The sequence below is a fragment of the Piliocolobus tephrosceles genome, chromosome 17 (genome assembly GCF_002776525.5).
Source record: "Piliocolobus tephrosceles isolate RC106 chromosome 17, ASM277652v3, whole genome shotgun sequence".
Lineage (NCBI taxonomy): Eukaryota > Metazoa > Chordata > Mammalia > Primates > Cercopithecidae > Piliocolobus > Piliocolobus tephrosceles.
Window position 1 is genome coordinate 21,787,409 of NC_045450.1, and position 12,638 is coordinate 21,800,046.

The window sequence follows — 12,638 nt, forward strand, 5'->3', positions numbered from 1 at the left end:
TGGTGGCGCACACCTGTAATCCCAGCTACTCCAGAGGCTGAGGCGCTTAAACCTGGGAGGCAGAGGTTGCCGTGAGCCGAGATCACACCACTGCTGTCCAGCCTGGGCAACAGAATGAGACTACATCTCAAAAAAAAATAAAAAGTAAAAACCGTTAGATAAAGAACCACCTCAGCCTTCTATGAAACATGGCTGATTATAAACAGCACATTGCCTGTGGGGCAGGGGGAACCCTTCCTGATACTTGCCAAAATTAAGATTAATCGCTAAAAGAAAAACATCGTTTTATCTGCATTGAAGCCAGGAAAATATCTGTACTACATACTTCAGAGAATTCCAACCAGATACCCAATCACTTCGGGCCACAATGGGCGAGGAAGCTGGTAAAAGTCCGGGTGGTAAGGGTGGCGCAGCGCAGTACAAAGGGCCAAAGGCTGGGGGCCAAGGGGGCTTGGGTCGGGCTTGGGATGGAGGGCTGTTTCCACCGCAGCTCAGCTGAGGAGGCAGCCCACTGGGCTCAAAAGCTCCATTTTCCCCTTCTGAATCCGTGTCCTGCCTAGAGTCAAGCCTGATTCAAATTTGTGCATGAAAACTGTCAAAAAGTGCTTATCTACAAAAGCAAACCCATGATGCTGAACCACCAGGCATCACTCAAATCCAGCACCAGTTCCCAGTAGCCAGCTCACTCAGAAGGAAACAAACAAAAAACCTTAAATGCATGGAGCCACCACCTCTTCATCCCCACTCCCACTCCCCCCACCCCACATAACTGGATGTAACCCTAACCAGAAAAGTGAGCTCTGTAGTAGCAACACATTTACTAGAGAACATGAGGAACCAAGCTCCTAGATGGCAACTTCTCAACCCCCCAGCTACAGCCTTAGAATCCTGTGAACGAAGAAAAGACTCAAAATAAAGAATTAACAAATGGGGAAGACAGGGAATTAGAGGGTTGGAGATGAGTACTGAGGCCTTTCTCTCTAGGTAACTGAAGAGCACAGCGGAGAATGTAACTTTTCACTAAAGGAACGCTTTCAACAAAACCCAGGTAAACAAGGAAGGGCTTCCAAGGAAATTCCACTGTTTTTCAGTAAATACCAAGCCCAGAACAAAAGCACTATCACACACAAACATGAATCAGTAGAAACAAAGAAACTCCACCACAGTACCCTATGCACTCAATAAATTGGACTACAACAAAATTAAAAACTTGGGGCCTGGTGCTGTGGCTCACGCCTGTAATCCCAGCAATTGAGGAGGCTGAAGCAGGCGGATCACAAGGTCAAGAGATTGAGACCATCCTGGCTAACATGGTGAAACTCCATCTCTACTAACAATACAAAAATTAGCTGGGCGTGGTGGCACGCGCCTGTAGTCCAAGCTACTCGGGAAGCTGAGGCAGGAGAATCGCTTGAACCCGGAAGGCAGAGGTTGCAGTGAGCCAAGATCACACCACTGCACTCCAGCCTGGAGACAGAGCAAGACTCCATCTCAAAAAAAAAATTAAAAACTTGGGCATCAAAAGATTTCACCAATAAGAGAATGAAAAGACAATCCATGGAATGGGGAAAAATATTTGCAAGATATATTCAATAAAAGAATAATATCCAGAATATATGAAGAATTTCTACAACTCACCAGCAAAACAACAAATAACCCAATATAAAATTGGGTAAAGGGCCAGGCACCCTGGCTTATGCCTATAATCTCAGGACTTTGAGAGGTTGAGGAGGGAGGATTGTTTGAGCCCAGGAGTTTAAGACCAGCCTGAGCAGCATAGCAAGACCCTATCTTTACAAAAAACAAAAAATTAGCTGGGTATGGCGGTGTACACCTGTAGTCCCAACTACTTGGGAGGCTGAGGTAGGAGGATCACTTGAGCTTAGGAGGTCAAGGCTACAGTGAGCCATGATTGCACCACTGCATTCCAGCCTGGGGGACAGTGCAAGACCCTCTCTCACAAAACAACAAAACAAAACAAAAATGGGAAAAGGACTTGAATAGACATTTTTCCAAAAATATACAAATAGTCAATAAGCAAATGAAAATACACTCAATATCATTAATCATTAGAGGAATGAAAATCAAAACCATAAGATACCATTTCATACTCATTAGTATGGCTATAATCCAAAAACACAAAAAATGACAAGGGTTCGAAAAGTGTGGAGAAACTGGAACTCTTGTGCATTGCTGGTGATAATGTAAAATGGTGCAGTCACTATTGAGAACAGTATGACAGTTACTCAAAAAATTAAACATCAGATTACCATATGGGCCAGGTGTGGTGGCTCACACCTGTAATCCCAGCACTTTGGAAGGCCAAGATGGGCAGATCACTTGAGGCCAGGAGTTCGAGACCAGCCTGGCCAACATGGCGAAACCCCATCTCTACAAAACATACAAAAATTAGCTGGGTGTGGTGATGCACACCTTTAATCCCAGCTACTCAGGAAGCTGAGGCACAAGAATCACTTGAATCTGGGAGGCAGAGATTACAGTGAGCCAAGATCATGCCACTGCACTCCAGCGTGGGCAACAGAGTTAAACTGTGTCTCCAAAAAAAGATAAGCATATGATCCAGCAATTCCACTTCTGAACTTCTGAGTAGATACCTAAAGGAATTGAAAGCTGGAACTCAAACAGACACTTGTACACCCATGATCATTGTAGCATTCTTCATAAGAGCCAAAAGGTAGAAATAACCTACATGTTCATCAACAGATGGATAGAGAAAATGTGGTATATATATGAGATGGAATATTACTCAGCCTTAAGAAGAAAGGAAATTCTAACACATGCTACACCATGGATGAACCTTGAAGATGTTATGCTAAGCCATAAAAAGAAAAATACTATGTGAATCCATTTATAGGAGACATGTAGAGTAGTCAGATTCATAGGGACAGAAGTAGAATGATGATTGCTGGCAGGTGAGGGTAGGAGGAATGGACAGTTACTATTTAATGGGTACGAAATTTCAGTTCAGAGATGAAAAAAGTTCTGAAGATGGAAGGTGGTGATGTTTGCACAGCAATGTGAATGTACTTAATGCCACTAAAATGCACACTTAAAAATTACTAAAATGGTAGATTTTGTTACATGTATTTTGCCACAATTTTTAAAATTTTTTTCTTAAAAAAACAGAACACTTCCAAAGATTTTCCCTAAGAAAGAGAAGAAAATTTTAGGCAATAATTGCTTCACACTCTCAAATAAATTACATATCCTTTCTTTAATAGGATCTAAGGCTTCGGGAGGGTGAGATGTGAGGATCGCTTTAGGCCAGGAGCTCAAGACCAACCTGGGCAATATAGCAAGACCCTATCTATTAAAAAAAAAAGTAGGCTGGGCATGGTGGCTCACGCCTGTAATATCTGCACTTCGGGAGGCCAAGGCAGGCAGATCACCTGAGGTCAGGAGTTCAAGACCAGCCTGGCCAACATGGTAAAACTCCATCTCCACTAAAAACACAAAAAATTAGCTGGGTGTGGTAGCACATGCCTGTAATCCCAGCTACTCAGGAGGTGAGGCAGCAGAATCGCTTGAACCCTGGAGGCAGATATCATGTCACTGTACTCCACCCTGGGTGACAGAATGAGACTCTGTCTCAAAAAAAAAAAAAAAAGAATCTAAGGTATTACAATGAGATAAAAAGGGAGGCTGGCAGAGCTAAGGAAAAAAATTAGGAAGTAAATCATGACATAACAAAAATTAAAAATTAATTAGAAGAACAAAGATAACAAAACCTTTTATTTTTGAGACAAGGTCTCACTCTGTCACTCCTGGGCTCAAGCAATCCTTCTGCCCCAAACTGCCGAGTAGCTGAGACTACAAGCGTGCGCCACCATGCCTGGCTAATATTTTATTTTTTGTAGAGACGGGGTCTTGCTATGCTACCTAGGCTTTTCTCAAATACCTGGGCTCAGGCGATCCTCCCGCCTTGACCTCCCAAAGTGCTGGGATTACAGGCGTGAGCCACTACACCCGGCAGAGAACAGATAATTTATTTTTAAAAATAAGTAGAGAGTTTATTTGGGTGAAGTTTGAGGACTGCATATCAGGGTCATGGGTTCACGTTGCCCTGCATATATGCTCCAGAACAGACACTTCGGAAAACCCCATCAGCCAAATGAAAAACAAGCTTTAGAAAAACAACACAAGGCAGGAGGGGACTGAGAGGGAGCAGGCAAACATCCAAACGAAACCAGAGAAAATATGATATATACGGAGAGGGAAAAGGGAGAGCTAATGAACAGATAGTTGATGTTCTCAAACATCAATATAATAAAACAGAGAACAAATAAAACAGAAAAAAAATGTTAAGGAAGGCGATTTTCTGTAAATGAAAATATGAATTGGTAGGTGAAAATGGGTGACACTGGGTTCCTGGAAAAGTTAAAAATTTTCAAAACTGAAAAAGAACCTAGAGAAGTTACTAAACTACAAGGTAAAAGAATCTTATAAGCCTTAATTTCGCAAACTATGCGCCAGCAGGCCAAACTGCCATCTGTTTTTGTAAATGAAGTTTTACTTGGCCAGGCGTGGTGGCTCGCGCCTCTAATCCCAACACTTTGGGAGGCCGAGATAGGCAGATCACTTGAGGTCAGGAGTTTAAGACCAGCCTGGACGACATGGTGAAACCCCATCTCTACTGAAAATATAAAAATTAGCCAGGTGTGGTGGCACACGTCTGTAATCCCAGCTCCTCGGGAGACTGAGACAGGAAAATCGCTTGAGCCTGGGAGGCGGAAGCCACATTGAGCTGAGGTCACGCCACTGCACTCCAGCCTGGGGAACACAGCAAGACTTCATCTCAAAAAAACAAAAACAAAAAAAACACAGCAAAGTCCATCCATTTATGAGTGGGTTTTTGTGCCACAACTGCAGAGGTATCTGTGAGAGAGGCCATATGGCCCCCAAATCCTAATATTTATAATCCAGCCCTTTACAAGAAATGTTTGTCAGTCCCTGTTATAACTATTCAGGGAAAAGAAACAAGTTACATACATACAAAAAAAAAAAAAAATAGGAAGAAGAAGTAGGCCAATCTCATACTTATCAGAATATACAGGGAAATGCATTCACACTAGAAGACAGAATTCACAGAAGTAGCGTGTCACCTTTTGTCTTTACAGAAGTATATCTGGCTGTTTTGTGAGACATTCTGGGGGAAAAGAAAAATAAATATAGATGGCAGAAGACAATGAAGAAGTCTGAAGGAGAAAGCATGTGGCCCAAGAATTCCAAAATCAGTTATTGCTTTCTACACGTAAAGGCAATAGAAAGACACTCCTGGCCAGGCGCGGTGGCTCACATCTGTTAATCCCAGCCCTTTGGGAGGCTGAGGCGAGTGGATCACCTGAGGTCAGGAGCTCGAGACCAGCCTGGCCAACATGGTGAAAGCCCATTTCTACTCAAAATACAAAAATTACCCGGGCGTGGCAATGCACGCCTGTAATCCCAGCTACCTGGGAGGCTGAGGCAGGAGAACTGCTTGAACCCAGGAGCTTGAGGTTGTAGTGAGACGAGATCCCACCACTACACTCTAGCCTCAGTGGCAGAGCAAGACTCCATCTCAAAAAAAAAAAAATTACAGAGTTCCTTCTAATCTATATAATTCAATCACCATTAAGACATTCTAAAAACTGAAGACTTACAAGGCCTTATCTTTATAGAGAGATATACACAGAGATGAGAAGCAGCTAGCACTCACCTACAGCCTGAGAGGTGAATGCCGCTACAATCTGCGGACTGGCTAGAGCCTCCAGCCTGTTCTTCAGTGCCTCCAAGTGCACACACTTTTCTGAGTAGTCTGGTGTATCAACAAGCATCATTAAGCTGTTCTGCATACCTGTCAGCTTGGCAGAAATCACAGCTATGTCCTAGAAAAGACCAGAATACAGGATATTTATTTTAAAAGATCCCTACTGCCTCAATTGGGAATAGATAAAATACATGAAAAGGCAACTCATCAAGCAAGAAAATGGGGCTGGGCATGGTGGTGGCTCATGCCTGTAATCCCAGCACTTTGGGAGATTGAGGCAAGAGAATCCCTTGAAGCCAGGAGTTCAAGACCAGCCTGGTTAACATGGCAAGATCCAGTCTCTACAAACAGTAAAAATTAGGTGGGTGTGGTGGTGCGCACCTGTAGTCCCAGCTACTCAGGAAGTTAAGGCAGTAGGATCACTTGAGCCTGGAAGGTGGAGACTGTAGTTAGCCAAGATCACACCACTGCACTCCAAATTAAAAAAAAAAGCCGGTGAAAAAAAAAAAAAAAAAAAAAAAACTGTACTCAAATAAATGCAAATTAAATTAAATAAGAAAGTGCCATTTTCCTGCTAACAGATTGGAAAACTGTTTGAAAAATCATAATAGGAAATGTTAGTGAGGGTACAAAGAAAAAAGACCATCTGTCTGGTATCGTAAATTTATATTTATACTGTCTTTCTGGAAGGCTATTCAGCAATATGTGCTAAGAGTTTTAAAAACATTCACATCCAGGCAGCGCACAATGGCTTACACCTAAAAATCCCAGCATTTTCAGAGGCTGAGGCAGGACTGCATGAGGCCAGGAGTTCGAGACCAGCCTGACCAATATAGCAAGACCTTGTCTTTACAAAACATTTTAAGAAATTGGCCAAGGCCGGGCGCAGTGGCTCAAGCCTGTAATCCCAGCACTTTGGGAGGCTGAGACGGGCGGATCACGAGGTCAGGAGATCGAGACCATCCTGGCTAACACGGTGAAACCCCGTCTCTACTAAAAAATACAAAAATTTAGCCGGGCGAGGTGGCGGGCGCCTGTAGTCCCAGCTACTCTGGAGGCTGAGGCAGGAGAATGGCGTAAACCCGGGAGGTGGAGCTTGCAGTGAGCTGAGATCCAGCCATTGCACTCCAGCCCCGGCAACAGGTCTCAAAAAAAAAAAAAAGAAATTGGCCAGGCAGCCAGACGGGGTGGCTCACGCCTGGAATCCCAGCATTTTGGGAGGCCGAGGCTGAAGGATCACCTGAGGTCAGGAGTTTGAGACCAGCCTGGCCAACATGGTGAAACTCTGTCTCTGCTAAAAATATAAAAATTAGCCAGGCGTGGTGGCACCCACCCATAATCCCAACTACTTGGGAGGCTGCTGAGGCAACAGAATCACTTGAACTCAGAAGGCAGAGGTTTGCAGTGAGCCGAGATCATGCCACTGGACTCCAGCTTGGGTGACAGAGCAAGACTCTGTCTCAAAAATAAACAAATAAATAAACAAATAATAGATAAATAAATAAAAATAGATATATTGTTGAGTGAAAAAACAAAGTGCAAAGCAGTGTTCACAATGAGCTTTGTGAGAAAAAAGAGGCAGGGAACATAAATATGCATGTGTGTATCTAGAAGGATGGGCATAAAGCTGGTAACAGGGCTAGTCTGTACAAGAAAAATGGGCCCCTGGCCAGGCATAGTGACTCACGCCTGGAATCCCCACACGTTGGGAGGCCGAGGAGGGCAGATCACCTGAGGTCAGTAGTTCAAGACCAGCCTGGCCAACATGGTGAAACTCCGTCTCTACTAAAAATACAAAAATTAGCTGGGCATGGTAGTGCGTGCCTATAATCCCAAGTACACAGGAAGCTGAGGCAGGAGAATCAGTTTAACCTGGGAGGTGGAGGCATCATGCCACTGTACTCCAGCCTGAGCTTCAGAATGAGACTCCATTTCAAAAGAAAAAAAAAAAAGAAAAATTCAAGGATTAAGGTGGGGGTCAGGGTTAGGAAAAAAACTCATTTTTGCAGTTTATTCCTGTTTAATAAATGTGTTCCCATGTGCATTTGTAACTTTTTTTAAAAAATTGACTGATAAATCATTAATTTTGCTTTACAATTGAGTAAGAGTTCTTCATAAGACATCATCTTACTTCATCCTTATATCCCAGGTTGAAAATATTACTATTTTCCACACCTTGCAGCCTCAGAAGGGGTCAATAACCCACCAAGTCCCCATGGTATATAAGGCTCCCCACTCCCCATGTTCCACTCTCTCATTCATTTACCGCCAACCTTTTCTGCCTGTGCTGGTTTTTCTCTTTTTGAGACAGGGTCTTGCTCCGTCCCTCAGCACAGAGGTATGATCATAGCTTACTATAGCCTTCAACTCCTGGGCTCAAGAGATCCTCCCGCCTCAGCCTCCTGAGTAGTTGGAACTAAAAGTGTGCAGCACCACACTTGGCTAATTTTTAAAAGTTTTTTTGTAGAGATAGGGGTCTCATTGTGTTGCCCAGGCTGGTCTTAAACTCCTGGCCTCAAGTGATCCTCCCACCTCAGCATCCCAAAGAGCTGGGATTCCAGGCATGAGCTACTGTGCCTGGTGCCTGTACATCTTTATCGAGACTTCTCCTGAACTTACTCTGTGACTAAGAGGTTTCAGTCACACAGAGGGTGCAAGCTAAAGAGGCTGGAAACACACCGAGCAGCTTCAGATCTTCCCCACCCTGAGTCTGAAGGTTTCTGAATGCTGCTACTGGCTATCAACTCTTCCTTATGGTTTCAATGAATGCTGTCTCTTTTGCTTTCTCCAAACCTCAAGTTCTTGCTTAAATACCTTTCATAACATCCCCTAAACAAGAAACCTACCTGAGTCTTAAACGTCTCTTCAATATCAGCGCTCAACGTGCTCCACTTATCTGCTTCCTGAAGAGATTCAGCAGCAAGTTGCATTCTGGACTTCACCTGGTCAATTTCTATCAACACCTGAAAGAAACATGAGGGGTGAAAAATGAAGGGGTAGGTCATTTTTCTCCATCTGCCACCAGGGACTTGAAATGTAAGGCCACAACGTCAAGCCTAAAAATATCTTAAATCTACCCATTACTCATTACAAATGTAAGTATGGTGGCTTGCTCCTGTCTTTAGGGAGCTTCTGTCTCCCAAAACACCAGTCATCTGGCTAAATTTATTCAGCAGTGCTGAAGAGATGAATCAGCTGAAAGACCCAAGCAAAAGCATCATTTCGGGGGGCCGGGCACAGTGGCTCACGCCTGTAATCCCAGCACTTTGGGAGGCCGAGATGAGAGGATCACTTGAGACCAGGAGTTCGAGACCAGCCTCGGCAACATGGTGAAACCCTGTCTCTACTAAAAATACAAAAATCAGTCAGGCATGGTGTTGCAAGTCTGTGATCCCAGCTACTCAGAAGGCTGAGGCACGAGAATCACTTGAACCTGGGAGGTGGAGGTTGCCGTGAGCCGAGATTATGCCACTGTACTGCAGCCTGCACTCCAGCAACAGAGCAAGACTCTGTCTCAAAAAAAAGAGCATAGTTTGAGTGCTGGGCAGAATCTTGAGTGATGGCTGGCCTCCCAAAACACCGTGCTGTTCTAAACCCTTTACGAGAGTGACCACCTTCCCAAAACAAGAATCACCATTTACGACAGGAGCCAAAATACCTGCATGGATTGAGATGTATCCTGTTCAAATTTTTTAATGTCCTCCTTGACAAGAATCATCTGTTCTTTCAGGAAAGATGCCTCCTGTTTTAGGGCTTCAACATCACGGAGCACTTTGGGCATGTTCTGGAGAGCCTGATGACTTGTTTCTGCAGTTAAAAAAAAAAAAAATCAAGAACAGCGATAGCCACAAAAGGTGAAAGCTGGACCAGTCAGCAGTAAAAACTAGAAAACAAATCAGACAACAGAAAGGAAACACATGACCAACCAAAGTTTTTGGAGCCTGTAGAAAATATGGGGCAGGAGATGAGATGGGCAGTGAGGTGGCCCCTGCCAGGATCACATCCCCAGACTGATGGGAAAGGGCCTTTGATTTCACAAGGAATGAACAATCAACCTGTCCCAACACCAACTTGCCACCACCAGTGAAATCATAACTCCATTTGTAAGAAGGCATGTCCCAGGGGCTTTGCATACACTGTATTACTTAATGTCCATGGCTGTCAGTAGCAGCCACTTCTTACTGATAAGAAAACTCAGAGAGGTTAAAGTAACTTGCCCAGGATCTTATAGAGCTAAAACTAAGCCTCACATGGGTCTGGCCCCAATGCCTGCTTTCCATGGTCTTTTTTTTTTTTTTTTTTTTTTTTTTTTTTGATAGAGTTTCACTGTGTCACCCAAGCTGGAGTGCAGTGGTGCAATTTCAGCTAACTGCTACCTCTGCCTCCAAGGTTCAAGTGATTCTCCTGCCTCAGTCTCCCCAGTAGCTGGGATTACAGGCGCCTGCCACCACATCTGGCTAATTTTTTGTATTTTTAGTAGAGATTGGGTAGAGACTGGGTTTCACCATGTTGACCAGGTCACAAACTCCTGACCTCAGGTGATCCACCCGCCTTGGCCTCTCAAAGTGCTGGGAAGACAGGTGTGGCCACCACGCCTGGCCTATTTTAAAATTATTTTTGATACAGGGTCTCACTCGGTTGCCCAGACTGGAGTGCAGTGGCGAAATCACAGCTCAACCTCCTGGCTGCAACCTCAGCCTCCTGGTCTCAGGTGACCCTCCCACTTCAGTCTCCCGAGTAGCTACAGGCACACACCACCAGGACTGAATAATTTTTATATATTTTGTAGAGACAGAGTTTCGCCATGTCGCCCAGGCTGGTCTCAAACTCTTGGGCTCAAGGGACCTGCCTGGCTAGGCCTCCCAAAATGCTGGGATTACAAGTGTGAGCCACAACGTCAAGCCTAAAAATATCTTAAATCTACCCATTACTCATCATCTTCACCACCATCACCCCAGTTGAAGCCACTATCATTTCTTTTCCGGACCTCAGCAATAGCCTCCTGAACCATGTTACTCCGCTGCTTAAAACTCCTACAATGCCTTATTTTAAAATTAAATTCAAACTCTATTTATTTATTTACGGGGACAGAGTCTACCTCTGTCGCCCAGACTGGAGTGCAGTGGCACAAACTCAGCTCACTGCAACCTCTGCCTCCTAGGTTCAAGCGATTCTCCTACCTCAGCCTCCCAAGTAGCTGGGATTACAGGCATGCACCACCATGTCCAGCTAATTTTTCTATTTTTAGTAGAGATGGGGTTTTGCTGCGTAGGTCACGCTAGTCTCAAACTCCTGGTCTCGGGTGATCCACCCACCTCAGCCTCCCAAAGTGCTGGGATTACAGGCATGAGCCACTGCACCCAGCCTTAAATTCAAACTCTTTAATGTGACACTGAAATCCCTACATAGCACTCTAACCTGGGTGACAGAACAAGACCCTGTTTCTTAAAAATAAAGAAATAAAATAAAATCCCTGGCCAGGTGTGGTGGCTCACACCTGTAATCCCAGCAGTTTGGGAGGCCGAGGCAGGCAGATCATGAGGTCAAGAGATCAAGGCCATCCTGGCCAACATGGTGAAACCTTGTCTCTACTAAAAATACAAAAATTAGCTGGGCATGGTGGTGCACACCTGTAGTCCCAGCTACTCAGGAGGCTGAGGCAGGAGAATCACTTGAACCTGGGAAGTGGAGGTTGCAGTGAGTCAAAATTGCGCCACTGCACTCCAGCCTGGCGACAGAGTGAGACTCTGTCTCAAAAATAAATAAATAAATAAATAAATAAATATAAAAATAAAATCCCTGCATAACGTGGCCCCTGCGGACCTCTCCAATCCAACACTGGGTCTTTTTCAACAGTGTGTTTTTAGAACCTAGAAAAGAGTTTGTGCCCAATAAATATTTGTTGACTGACTAAATGAATAAATCAGTCCTCCAATTTGGGGTCCTCAACATGTGCTTGAACAGCTACAATCAACTTTCTTAATCGCAGACTTGGGCCCTTGTCTCATGCATAAAAATAAATGACGCTTTAAACCTATGAAGGCTACCTGCTGCCTAAGAATTAAAGCCAAACTCGAAGGCTCACCAGAAAGGTCTTTCACAGGCTGATCCCAATCTCTTTACCTGCCTCATCTTCAGTTACGTTTCCCCTACAAAAGTGTGATTCTCTAATAATAACACTACTAATTATCTTGTCTCACTCTGTCCCCCAAATTGAAGTGCAGTGGTGCAATCCTAGCTCACTGCAGCTTCGAACTTCTAGGCTCAAGCAATCCTCCAGAGTAGCTGGACTACAAGCATGAACCACCATGCTGGCTAGTTTTTTAATTTTTTGTAAAGATAGGGTCTTGCTCCGTTATCTAGGCTGGTCTGGAACTCCCGGCCTCAAGCAATGCTCCCACTTCAGCTTCCCAAAGCACTGAGATCACACCCAGACTGTTTACTGATATTATTCATGCAGCTCTTTTTGAACTTCTCACCTTTCCCTGGATTACGCCTTCTTATAGCCACACTCCTGTGTATATGTTACTCTCTCTCTCTAATACCAAGGAAGTAGTGACATATGATGGTTAAGGGCCTGGGCTCTGGAGCCAACTGTCTGGGTTCAGTCCAGGCTCCCCATTCATTAGGAACATGATGCTGAGCAAGTTACTTAACTTCTCTCAACCTCAGTTTCTACAAGTCTCTAGTGGGCATAAGAACCGTGCCTACCTCTAAGGATAACTGTCAGGTTTAAATGAGATAACCATGCTCGAAAGCAGGTACTGTCCACATTTAGGCCAGGACAATTCTTCATTGTGCAGGATTGTACCAAGCACTGCAGGACATTAAGCATCCCTGGGTCCTCCCACTGAATGTCCTACATCTGAAT

General features: G+C 44.3%; 1 protein-coding gene across 1 annotated transcript in view; it reads right to left on the bottom strand.

Moving 5' to 3' along the window:
• Positions 1 to 12,638, bottom strand: part of COG7 (component of oligomeric golgi complex 7) — a 64,900-nt gene that overhangs the window by 48,080 nt on the left and 4,182 nt on the right. The window contains exons 2-4 of the mRNA XM_023189324.2: positions 9,426 to 9,574; positions 8,614 to 8,730; positions 5,717 to 5,885 (exon numbers count right to left, since the gene is read on the bottom strand). Of these exons, the coding sequence (XP_023045092.1) occupies positions 5,717 to 5,885; positions 8,614 to 8,730; positions 9,426 to 9,574 (435 nt within the window). The remainder of the gene's footprint in view (positions 1 to 5,716; positions 5,886 to 8,613; positions 8,731 to 9,425; positions 9,575 to 12,638) is intronic.